The sequence below is a fragment of the Bufo bufo genome, chromosome 3 (assembly GCF_905171765.1).
Source record: "Bufo bufo chromosome 3, aBufBuf1.1, whole genome shotgun sequence".
In the NCBI taxonomy this organism is placed as follows: Eukaryota; Metazoa; Chordata; class Amphibia; order Anura; family Bufonidae; genus Bufo; species Bufo bufo.
In genome coordinates this window covers 120,996,237-121,009,706 of record NC_053391.1, presented here as the reverse complement: position 1 = coordinate 121,009,706, position 13,470 = coordinate 120,996,237, and the positions used below count along the sequence as shown (strand labels likewise).

At 44.4% G+C, this 13,470-nt stretch overlaps 1 protein-coding gene across 2 annotated transcripts in view; it reads right to left on the bottom strand.

The window, feature by feature from the left end:
* The window catches only part of COL26A1 (collagen type XXVI alpha 1 chain), a 452,146-nt gene that overhangs the window by 327,170 nt on the left and 111,506 nt on the right, over positions 1 to 13,470 (bottom strand). The window contains exon 3 of one of the 2 annotated variants that reach the window (XM_040423518.1): positions 3,555 to 3,658. In XM_040423518.1, coding sequence (XP_040279452.1) covers positions 3,555 to 3,658 — 104 coding nt within the window. The remainder of the gene's footprint in view (positions 1 to 3,554; positions 3,659 to 13,470) is intronic. The other variant, XM_040423519.1, reaches the window with a different exon arrangement.

Genomic DNA, 13,470 nt, shown 5'->3' with positions numbered 1-13,470 from the left:
GATGGACTGGTCATAGATAGAGATGAGCAAATTATTGGAAAATTTGATTCGGCTGCTTTGCCGAATTTTACAAACAAATTCGGCTTTGTGATGAATTACTTTGTCACAAATCTCATTTCTTTGTAATTAGTGGGAGCAATGACAGGGAATGGCGATTGCGTTGGTCCCCGTCATTGTACCCCTCAGATGCCGTGTTCATACATGATCTTGGCATCTGACACAATTAACATATTTTCTTGAAAACCTTGTCACCACGCATTGGAATTTGTCCGAGATCTCCAAGCAAGATACTGGTGGCCGGCCCGTCGTGAGCAAGTGGATCAGGTAAGTATTTTTTTGTTTTTTTACACTATTCCAGATTAAATCGGTTCACTACTATGAAGCACAAGGAAATTCGGCTTCACGGCGAATCGAATTGATTCCGAAATTCGGAAACGAGGTCCACTTTGTGGACTTTAATTTGCTTATCACTAGTCATAGACCCTACAAGGAAATTTCCCAGTGGGCTGATTCCCAGAGACCACCTGGGCCCTATTCACAGCCACCAGTCAGGTAAGTATTGATCTGATGCTCCCTAGTTTAATTAACACTGGGAGTGTTAAGAACTTATGCACAGTACCTGGCCGGCGCCAGGGGGTGCTCTCCTGACTCCTGAATACAACTGTATTGCTATTTTGAGCCAACTGGAGTAGGAAAACGGAACATGGGAGCTCGCACTAGTCATCACAAAGGGAAAGCTTCTGGGGAGGTATTTTATTCTGATGGAGCATTATTTTTTGCTGCACTCTGGTATTTGGTTCTTTTGGGGCAGTATTTAGTGCCACAATATGTGCTCTCCCCACCTTCTGTTAGTTTTTTTTGTTTTTTCTAGGGCCACTTTAAGTTCCGAGTCCATGTCTGGTGCTGGTAGCAATGGTAGTCATCCATAAGGATCGACAGGTTGCTGCTATGTTTTGGACGTGTCAATATAGATTATACAGTTTTTTTTATCTGCATGGATGCTGTAAACTATTCCTTTTATGTCATAGAAGTCATCAGAAATCCCATAAACATACTGCACATTGCTTTTGGTCAGGGTAAAAACATGCACATTTTTCTAATATACAAACTTGCAGGCGCTTAACTTGTGCATCTAGAAGGCTTGCTGCATTTACCATGTTCCTTCAATCCATTAAAAGAGCCGACATTGTCTCCAAGGAAAAACCATTGCCAGCACTGTGGGGTGTTGTATAATAATATAATTATTTTGTAAGTCATTGCAGCTAGTTTCAGTGACATAAACATAATGGCCATCATGGAAAGTTTTTCTCTTAAAGACCATTCTCCACTTGCCAAGTGCAAGCAGAACCACACTTTATTATATTCACACCCACGGGTTTTACAGTGTTTTTTTTTCTGCATAACATGCAAGTGCTAATATTGAACCTGGTTTCACGGTTGACTATTGTATGGTAATTCTGGCAGCAAGCGCCACCAGATTTAATGCATGTTAAATCATTCTCTACGAAGGAACAAATTAACATGCCCAGAGGGAAATATCTTATTTTTCAAGATTTCGTGACCATCATGAAGAACTGGCATCTTCCCTCAGACTAGAAGGCCAATACTTAATAGAATTCTCTTACCATTATGTCAAACTTTACGTCTTTCTTTTAAAGAAAACATTAGGAAAACCGTTTTCCAACATCAATTTGTGGGACTTTAATAGACAGTAAGCTGATTTTATGCAATGTTCTATACTTTAACAAGCTTGTCTGGCATTATAAGTCCCAGGTTAAGTAATTAAAAGTAATGCTTTTTACTTTGCAGCATTTATGAAAACTAGTGCAAAGAAAACGTGTTTAGCCACTGTTCAAAAATTCCTATGGTTCGATACATCTGTTCTGTATTTTGTCTCTACACAGTTTCCCTACAGAGCCATAGGCTTTCAGTGTATGACCGTATGGGACTCCATGCAGTGCCATATTATGAAGATATTCTCCCAAGAGGCCATTGCTGCATAAGGCTAAAATCACACATTGCTGCTATTTCAGATGCAGATTTTTGAGGAAAATCCAGAAGTGGACCAGTACAAAAAAGAACTAGAAGTCCTTTCCTTACATCTTTAATTCATTTTGAATCCACTCCTGGCTTTGGCTGAAAAAACAGCATCAAAAACAGCCATAAAGAACAGCATGTGTGATGGTAGCCTAATAGCTGCATAATACAGCTTACTATGGGGCATGCCAAAATTCGTATTAGCTCAGAGGAATATGGTAGCACAGTACGGCCCCACAGAAGTCTATAGTGGCCCTATCAAAGCTCAATATAATTAGGAGGCTGTATGGAGCTGTAGCACGGCCATGTGTTTATTGTAATTCCTTACACTGGTTTTAACAAAAAGTTAAAATGTTGGCATTGAATGCTTACAAAAGTATAATGATAAGCAAAAATAAATGCTATGACAAAAGTAGAGGAAAAATGTTTCCCCTTTTGTTTTTCTTTTTTTTTTGCACACCGAGTTGTATGGAACCACAATAGACACATATAGAAGTGTATGGGCCCTATATGTGTCCAATTTCACATGGAGGCATACTCAATCTGTACAAAAAACAAAACAAAACACTACTCACCTTGTGTCAGTAATAGAAAATTATGGCTGAGCATGTTACACATCTAATCCAGTGAGGACTGGAAGCAGTGTAGACCAAAGGTGCAGTGCTGAAACCAAGAGACCCCCTCTAGGTGAGTAGTTTTATTTTTGTAAAGGGGTTTATCAGGAATCCTATATTGATTACTTATCCTCAGGATAGGTCATCAATATCTGATCAATCGAGGTCCAACACCCAGCACCCCCAACAATCATATGTTTAAAGAGGCTGTGGCACTCCGGTGAGCGCTGCAACCTACTCACAGTATACCAAGCAGCATGCTCTCCACTGTATTCTGTCTGTGCATGGCATTGCAGCTCAGGCTCATTCACTATGAGACTGAGTGTCTCATAGGCCATGTGACCGATAAAAGTGACATCATTGACCTAGGAAGAGGCTGCAACACTTACAGGAGTGCAGTGGCCTCTTTAAACAGCTGATTGATTGGCAGGGGTGCTGGAAGCAGGACCCCCTTTGATCAGATATTGATTACCTATCCTGAGGATAGCTCATCAATATTCTATTCCCAGAAACCCCTTTAAATATCAGCCCATGCCGAGCCTCAGCTAAAAATGTTTAGATTTCGGACAACACTTTTACATTTTGTGATTCCATCTATCTGTATCTTTTGGCACAATAATTCCAAAAACAGTCGCTGGGAATTATCCACGATAAACAGATAAAAAATCTGTACTCAAATCATCAAAAATCTTTCATCTTCCAAATAATTATTTGATGGACACACACTGAGATGACATCCTTGGAAATTACACCAAATGAAGAACTTCAAATGTAAAGTCATAAACTTAACATGATGACACAAATATTTTACAATTCAGTCAAATCCATTATCAAGTTTCTGTGACAATAAACGTAATATACAAAAAAATGACATTTCTTTTATTTTAACCTCCATCCACTTACCTTCATCACAGTTACTTCCTGTGAAACCTGGGCAGCATCTCCACTCCAAAGCTGTGGCTGTACGATATGACGTTTTATATATGGGTCTCATCACAGTCCTATAACTAATAAAAAGCAGAATTAGACTACTTGATGGAACATTTTTTATTTTTAAAAAATTATTTTTTGCAGTAAAGTAATACTGGTAGTGTGCCATTCCCAAACTATCAAATGAAGTCCCATAGACTGGCCAGAATAATTATGTACTTCCCAAAGTGTGAAATGAGCTGCATATTTTACATACTATACATAAAATATATAATAGATATATGCAAAGGTGCAAAAGTAAATACATATTTTGCAAACAATATTTTCATAAGAAGAAGCGGGTAAGTCTGTGATGAAAAAGAAAAGAAAAATTGTGAACAGGAGAAAACTGTATGTTGCGTTCGATACTTGGATTATTTTCCAACTACCATAGGAGAAGAGTCAGCTGCCTTGTCCCTAGCACACTGCACAATTTTTGCTTTCTATAAGCTACTATAATATGTATGCTTAGTGGAAGAAGGCACACATGGATACATTTAAACAGGAGAATTCATATTTGTTTAAAGCTACTATTACTTTATGTATGTTTTTAATGTAGGCCTTATATTATTGCTTAGTGGTTATTAGTGAGGATTAAACTGTGAGTCCCACTGGAACTGATTTGTCTGGAAGTCTTTGTACAGCACTTCAGAATATATTGGTCCTACACAGGGCTGGTGTAAGGATATACTATGTTCACTGTCTGGAAAGACAGGCAGAAAACTCAGAAAGTGATACCAGTCTTCCTTAACCACTCCTGTTGGTAGGAACCCAAGGCTACACCTAAGGTTCTTCATGAGAGCCTGACACAAGGCCAGGTTGACTTGGCTGCTAAGGACATCTGCAGTATAAGGTAGGAAAAAACTTTTACAAGCTTGCTAGACGCAGACCTACCAGAATTACCACAGTGCAAAAAGAAGTAAACAAGCAGGGTTAGAACCAGGAGAAACGAATAGAGCCCAAACAGCAGACTAGGGTTTAATCCAGAAACTAGCCATGTTCAGAACACTAGGCGAATCAAAAGTAGCCAGTTTAGCAGATGAGGATTAATCCAGAAACTAGCCACTGTCAGAATAACAGGAGAATCAGTAGAAGACAATTCAGCACACAAGAAGTTAATCCAGAATACAAGCCACAGTTGGTACACAGAGGGAAAGCAAGCAAGTCTTGAGTTCAGGTTAAAGCACAGAGGTACAAACTGAGCCAGAACACCTGTGCAATCAGCAGCAGCTGGCAATGACTGAGTAGAATATTTAAATCCTCCACCTAGCTCTGGGATTGGACGCTGATCCAGGAACGTGATTGGTTCCACTTCCAGACTCACTGATAAATTGACAAGATGGGGCTTAACAGATTGGCATGGCAACATTCCCAGCACATTCATGAACAGAATTTTAGCTAGGTAAACTTCTGACTGGGCTTAGAGGTTTATGACTAGTTAGGTATCATCTTGCATGTAACCTGTCACTACTGAAGGTGGTGCCATTGGCATTAAAAGAGGTATTCCCATCTAGACACTTATAGTAGCATATTGATAGAATATACCATAAATATCCAAAAGGTGCGAGTCCCACCTGTCTGACCCTCCCCAATTTGAAGAACAGAGTCCTGCCACAAATAAAGAGAATACTATGTATGCTCAGCTTTCTCCATTTACTGCTGTGTGACTTCCAGAAATAGGCCAGGAAGTCTCAGAGCAGTGAATGTAGAGGATGCTGAGCATGTGCAGCATAGTCTTCGTTCTTGAGATAAGAGTAGGTTCTAGAAGTGGGACCAGAACCCATTGAACATTTATGGCATATCCCATTGATAGAACAACCCCTTTAATGGTCTAGGAACCCAGATTGGTTACCCATCGTAATCAATACTACTTCCCATTTTTGAACATTCCTTAAAAAATGAAAGCAACAAACCGAATGGTAGGCATGGACAACTGCTCCTGTAGTGTTTTACCCCTGACTTGAGTAATCTTTTCAACAATGCGAATAGAAGATCAACTATATCTTAATACTATAATGTGCAATCTAACAGTTACTGGCGGATGATGACAAGAAGCAAGCTACATATCAAAGTCTATAACAGTGTTGCAACATGCCATAAAGTAACTGTGTATCACCGCTAACTATTTACTATATGTGCACTGCTGATGACTGGTCGGACAGATTTATGTTCCTTTGTTGTGTCCACAATTAGTGTTTTACTCTCCGGCATATGGCACTGATCAGATTGTTTCGCAACGGACATAATAAAAACAATAAGGCTGGTGACGGGAAACAGCTGAGAACATGAGTTTGATAGCAAGACCAACATCTGTTTGCAAGAAATGATTCTGTTATCAAACTGATGGTCTCCTGGCAAATGAGTCATCAGTGGCTTGGCAGACAGAAGTGTGTGCGAGTTCTAGAACAGGATGGCAACAATTAAAGATCAACTGAACTTGGACAGTTTTGCAAATCAAGGTCAATGTGATTGCTTTTTGATAGCACATGAGTGTAGGATTAACCAGTTCTATGCATTTTAATCACATAATTTTGTCTAAAGGGATATTACCCATAGAAATAATCATGGATATAACTATTAGGGTAGCAGACATAGCAGCGGCTAAGGGGCCCAACAATTAAGGGGATCCATTGCCACTCAGACATATGGAGTACTTAGTTATGACATTAGATAATGAACATTGAGTGCTACCCTATTCTGAGTTTTACTATGGTGCATTATTTCTGGCTTGTGACATCATCGAACATTTTCCCTCTATACTGTGATGTCACACAGTACATAATGATCTTTCTTGTGTGCATTACCCCTGTACTGTGACATCACTGTGTTTATTACCCCTGTACTGTGATAGCACTATGTTTATTATTCCTGTACTGTTACATTACTGTGTGATTCTCCTGTGAAAAGTCATTTGCCAGGAATCCATCAGTGTGTTTATTATCTCTGTACTGTGACATCACTGTGTTTATTATTCCTGTGCTATGACATCACTGCATTTATTACCACCGTACTGTGACATCACTTTGTTTTTATTATATCTGTACTGTGACATTTCTGTGTGTATTAATCCAGTACTGTCATATCACTGCTTTTATTACCCTGGTGCTGATACCACTATGTTTATTACCCCGTACTGTTACATCACTGTCTTTATTATTCTTGTACTGTGACATCACAGCATGGATTATACCTGTGCATTCAGAAGACCACAAAATCATCAAAGATATTTATATAACTTTTTGCCTCAATCGCCTCACTCTGTGCAGCTTTTTTATTTCTTTAAAGCTAGTCAAAAGAGATGAGCGAATCAAATCCCACAAAGTTTAATTCGATCTCAATTTCAGGATAAATTTGATTCGCCTAGAAGACGAATTTCCTCGTGCTTCGTGTCAGCGAATCGATGTAACCTGAAATAGTATAAAAAACTAAAAAATTCTAACTTACCTCCTCCATTTGCTCTCGACGGGCCGCCAGCCTCCATCTTGCTTGAAGATCTCGACCGAAATCCCATGCGGCGCGGGATACACCAGCGTGATGACATAATCTCGCGCCTCACAGAATTTCGGGCAAGATCTTCAAGCAAGATGGCGACAGCCGGTCCGTCGCGAGCAAATGGAGGCAGTAAGTTTGATTTAATTTTATTTTTATTGTTACTTTTACACTCAGATGCTGCGATCATGTATGAACGCGGCATCTGAGCGGTACAATGACGGGGGCAGCGCTATCGCTGCTCCCTGTCTTTGCACCCGCTGCTTACAAAAAAATGTGCTTCGTGACGAAGTAATTCATCACAAAGCAAAATTTTTGGTGAAATTCAGCGAGTCAGCCGAATTGAACTTTTAAGATATTCACTCATCTCTACTAGTCAATAGTGTTGAGTGCGAATATTCGAATTACGAATTTTAATCGCGAATATCGACACTTCAAGAATTCGTAATATATATTCATTTTTCGAATATTCGTAATTTTTTCAATCTAAACACATGAGTCCTCCCTGCTTCTTGCTTGTGGGCCAATGAGTCATTGGCCCACAAGCAACTTAAGCAGGGAGGAATCATGACTTCAGATGGAAAAAAATGACGAATATTTAAAAAAACGAATACACGTATATAGCACTGAATATTCTACAAAATATTTGCGAAATATCACAAATTCGAATATGACCCCTGCCGCTCATCACTAAACTCACACCTCTCTTTCCATGCTTGATAAAGATATACAATTTATTGAAATGTTGCATGTTGGATTAAAGGAGTCTTTTACCAAATTTCTGCTTCTGTGCTGTTGCATACCTTGCACAGGGATATTGACTACAGTGTAGGTCATTCTCTAAGCATACTCAAGCCTTACTGCTGCACCATTCTTCTCATAATACAGTAGGTGAACCCGATTTTGTGTCAATCTCGCTCTCTTTCTCGGCGAGATTGAGCACCTACGAGCCCCATCGCGGGAGCCAGCGCCGAGCTGGCTTGCCGCGATGGAGACAGAGCCGTCATAGAAGCGACGGGAGATCCGACTTGGATTCCCGCCAATTCTACACGTGTGCGGCGTTTGTTATGAATCCTGAGGGTGAAGTCCCCGCCGGATTTTAAATAAAAATCCGGCATGGGTCCCCCCCTCAGGAGCATACCGGGCCCTTAGGTCTGTTATGGGTTGTAAGGAGAGCCCCCCCTACACCGAAAAAAACGGCGTAGGGGGTCCCCCTACAATCCATACCAGACCCGTATCCAAAGCACGCTACCTGGCCAGCCAGGAAGGGAGTGGGGACGAGCGAGCGCCCCCCCCCCCCCTCCTGAGCCGTACCAGGCTGCATGCCCTCAACATGGGGGGGTTGGGTGCTCTGGGGCAGGGGGCGCACTGCGGCCCCCCCACCTCAGAGCACCCTGTCCCCATGTTGATGAGGACAGGGCCCCTTCCCGACAACCCTGGCCGTTGGTTGTCGGGGTATGCGGGCGGGAGGCTTATCGGAATCTGGGAGCCCCCTTTAATAAGGGGGCCCCCAGATACCGGCCCCCCACCCTAAGTGAATGAGTATGGGGTACATCGTATCGGAATCTGGGAGCCCCCTTTAATAAGGGGCCCCCAGATACCGGCCCCCCACCCTAAGTGAATGAGTATGGGGTACATCGTACCCCTACCCATTCACCTGCAAGAAAAGTGGTAAAAACACAAATAAACCACACAGTGTATTAAAATATTTTATTTTTCTGCTCCGGAGGCCGCCCCCTGTCTTCTTTATTAGCTCTTTTACCAGGGGGGGCTCTTCTTCTTCCGCTATCCCGACGGGTCTTCTCCGCTATCCGGGGGGTCTTCTCAACTCTCCGGGGTTCTCCTTCTGTCTTCGCCGCTCTCCGTTGTTGACTCGGCGCACCCCGGTTCTTCGTCTCGCGAGATCTCGGATTTTAAATAAAAATTTAGCGAGACGAAGAACCGGGGTGCGCCGAGTCAACAACGGAGAGCGGCGAAGACAGAAGGAGAACCCCGGAGAGTTGAGAAGACCCCCCGGATAGCGGAGAAGACCCGTCGGGATAGCGGAAGAAGAAGAGCCCCCCCTGGTAAAAGAGCTAATAAAGAAGACAGGGGGGTCTTCTCAACTCTCCGGGGTTCTCCTTCTGTCTTCGCCGCTCTCCGTTGTTGACTCGGCGCACCCCGGTTCTTCGTCTCGCTAAATTTTTATTTAAAATCCGAGATCTCGCGAGACGAAGAACCGGGGTGCGCCGAGTCAACAACGGAGAGCGGCGAAGACAGAAGGAGAACCCCGGAGAGTTGAGAAGACCCCCCGGATAGCGGAGAAGACCCGTCGGGATAGCGGAAGAAGACAGAAGGAGAACCCGGGAGAGTTGAGAAGAACCCCCGGATAGCGGAGAAGACCCGTCGGGATAGCGGAAGAAGAAGAGCCCCCCCTGGTAAAAGAGCTAATAAAGAAGACAGGGGGCGGCCTCCGGAGCAGAAAAATAAAATATTTTAATACACTGTGTGGTTTATTTGTGTTTTTACCACTTTTCTTGCAGGTGAATGGGTAGGGGTACGATGTACCCCATACTCATTCACTTAGGGTGGGGGGCCGGTATCTGGGGGCCCCCTTATTAAAGGGGGCTCCCAGATTCCGATAAGCCTCCCGCCCGCATACCCCGACAACCAACGGCCAGGGTTGTCGGGAAGGGGCCCTGTCCTCATCAACATGGGGACAGGGTGCTCTGAGGTGGGGGGGCCGCAGTGCGCCCCCTGCCCCAGAGCACCCAACCCCCCCATGTTGAGGGCATGCAGCCTGGTACGGCTCAGGAGGGGGGGGGGGGCGCTCGCTCGTCCCCACTCCCTTCCTGGCTGGCCGGGTAGCGTGCTTTGGATACGGGTCTGGTATGGATTGTAGGGGGACCCCTACGCCGTTTTTTTCGGCGTAGGGGGGGCTCTCCTTACAACCCATAACAGACCTAAGGGCCCGGTATGCTCCTGAGGGGGGGACCCATGCCGGATTTTTATTTAAAATCCGGCGGGGACTTCCCCCTCAGGATTCATAACAAACGCCGCACACGTGTAGAATTGGCGGGAATCCAAGTCGGATCTCCCGTCGCTTCTATGACGCGCTTGCTGGGATGTGCTGTCACTATTCCAGTGAGTGCGAGATCTCGGCACCATGTCGCCGAGTATCAGCGCGACGCTGTCGTGCTAAAAGCACAATATCACAAACACCTACTGTACATACAGGTGAAACTCGAAAAATTAGAATATCGTGCAAAGTTCATTTATTTCAGTAATGCAACTTCAAAGGTGAAACTAACATATGAGATAGACTGGAGGATTTAGATGACATTTTGAACACCTGTCTGGTAGTCTAATGCAGTGTTCCTCAACTACCAGTCCTCAGGGCCCACCTAACTGTCAGGTTTTCAGGATTTCCTTAGTATTAAGCAGGTGATATAATTAGTTTCAGTGCATCAGGACGTACCACAGGTATTCATTTTGTGTGATGTTCTCAAATGATGACCGGCAGGTGGGCACTAAGGACTGAAGTTGGGGACCACTGGTCTAATCTGTCCAGACTCAAAACTTTAGCTTTCATGTAAGCAATTTGTGGAGAATTTAGCATAGACAGATGTTTTACAGGTTGTGCCTATTTTATGATGAGGTGCAGGCCTTGTTATACAGGTGAAACTCGAAAAATTTGAATATCGTGCAAAGTTCATTTATTTCAGTAATGCAACTTAAAAGGCGAAACTAACATATGAGATAGACTCATTACATGCAAAGCGAGATATTTCAAGCCTTTATTTGGTATAATTTGGATGATTATGGCTTACAGCTTATGAAACCCCAAAGTCTCAATTTTGAGGTACCCTTTGCTCAGGGGGTATGGATTAATTAGCTGACTAGAGTGTGACTCTTTGAGCCTAAAATATTGAACCTTTTAACAAAACTCTAATTTTAAGCTGCATTAATGTAATTTCTTTTAATTTGTATTACTGAAATAAATGGACGATATTCTAATGTTTCGAGTTTCACCTGTACATCTCGAGCCTTGAGGGAAGGTAAGAAAGGACAATGTGCACATGTACAATTGTGTTATCTACACAAAAGATCTTATATTCTCATAACATGCTTTTGTTAGAAGACTATATCTAATGGGTATCTTTATACGGCTTGCTTAGATTTAGCTTTTCGGAACTAGTCCTATGCAGGTTTTAGGCTTCTCCTGCATCCCATCAGTCTAACAACAAAAGTTGAGTTGCCTGGTATGAGAAGCTACCAATGATACTGTATTTGCAATGTGATATGGCAACTGGGTCCAGATGAATGCCATCAAATACAAATACAAAGCCAAGTAAAAATGAATAACACAAGATGATATTTGTTATTAGTGATGAGCGGAGTTTAAAAAAATTTGATTCAGCAGCTTCGCCGAAGAAATTTGATTCATTGCGAATTACTTAATCACAAATTGCTTTTCATTGTATGGAACGAGCGCAATGACAGGCAGGGCCGGCCTTAGGTGTCCAGGCGCCCTGTGCGAGCTAACCTTGTGGCGCCCCCCCCCCAAAAAAAAACAAAAACACTGCTTGTTGCTGGCATCATGGCATAGGCTGGCTGACTATCCAACCAAGTAGTTACCAGACCACACACCCCAAAGGCCGGTGTAATGTTATACTTCCCTACTTCGTGAGATTTCCCTACCCTCGTCACTTCCGGACGCACCGGACATGACATGAGGAGGTGTGCAGCGCCGCGCAGGCGCACAACGTCAGGTTAGGGAAGTTTCACAGCAGAGTGCGCATGCGCCAGGAGTCTCGCCAGCGGTTAGGGTAGGGAAAAACTATGGGCCAGTGCGCAGGCGCAGTAATCGGATGGATGTTCTCAGCTGAACACCGGCCGACACTGCGCATGCACCGGGAGCCTCACCAGCGGTTAGGGAAGGGAAAAATTACGTACGGGCCAGTGCTTTTTCCTTACCCTAACCGCTGGTGAGGCTCCCAGCGCATGCGCAGTGTCGGCCGGTGTCCTGCTGAGAACATCCATCCGATCACCGCACCTGTGCACTGGCCCATAATTTTTCCCTACCCTAACCGCCGGCGAGGCTCCCAGCGCATGCGCACTCTGCTGTGAAACTTCCCTAACCCATCGTTGTGCGCAGTGCGCCCCCCCAATATAATAAACATTGGTGGCACAGTGCGCCCCCCCCAACACCCCAGTATAATAAACATTGGTGGCGCAGTGCGCCCCCCCAACACCCCAGTATAATAAATATTGGTGGCGCAGTGCGCCCCCCCAACACCCCAGTATAATAAACATTGGTGGCGCAGTGCGCCCCCCAACACCCCAGTATAATAAACATTGGTGGCGCAGTGCGCCCCCCCCAACACCCCAGTATAATAAACATTGGTGGCGCAGTGCGCCCCCCCAACACCCCAGTATAATAAACATTGGCGCAGTGCGCCCCCCCTCAATACAATAAACATTGGTGGCGCAGTGCGCCCCCCCTCAATATAATAAACATTGGTGGCGCAGTGCGCCCCCCCTCAATATAATAAACATTGGTGGCGCAGTGCGCCCCCCTCAATATAATAAACATTGGTGGCGCAGTGTGCCCCCCCTCAATATAATAAACATTGGTGGCGCAGTGCGCCCCCCCTCAATATAATAAACATTGGTGGCGCAGTGGGCAGTGCCAATGAGGGTTAAAAAATAAAAAAATAATTAACTCACCTCCTCCAATTGATCGTCTTCTGTTCTTTCTTCATGACCTGTCAAAGGACCTGTGGTGACATCACTGTGCTCATCACATGATACATCACATGATCCATCACCATGGTAATGGGTCATGTGATGAACTCAGTGACGTCACCACAGGTCCTAAAGAAAGACCAGCAGCTACGCGATCAACTGGAGGAGGTGAGTTAATTTTTTTAAATTATTTTTTAACCCTCATTGGCACTTCCCACTGAGCTACCAATGTTTCTTATACTGGGGGGGGGGGGGGGGGGCGCACTGTGCCACCAATGTTTCTTATACTGGGGGGGGGGGGCGCACTGTGCCACCAATGTTTCTTATACTAGGGGGGGGCGCACTGAGCCACCAATTATGTTTCTTATATTGGGGGGGGGGGGGTGCCAGAATCAAATAGCCGGCACCCGACCTCTGTGACAGGGAGCTGCGATCAGCGGCAGTTAACCCCTCAGGTACCGCACCTGAAGGGTTAACTCAACTGCCGCTGATCGCAGCTCCCTGTCACAGAGGTCGGGTGCCGGCTATTTGATTCTGGCACCCGCCTCCTGTATTTGTATTACAGGTCACAGGTCAGTTTTCTTCATTGGTGGCGCAGTGGACACAGCCTCTCCCCTCCTCCTCCTGCCTCTTC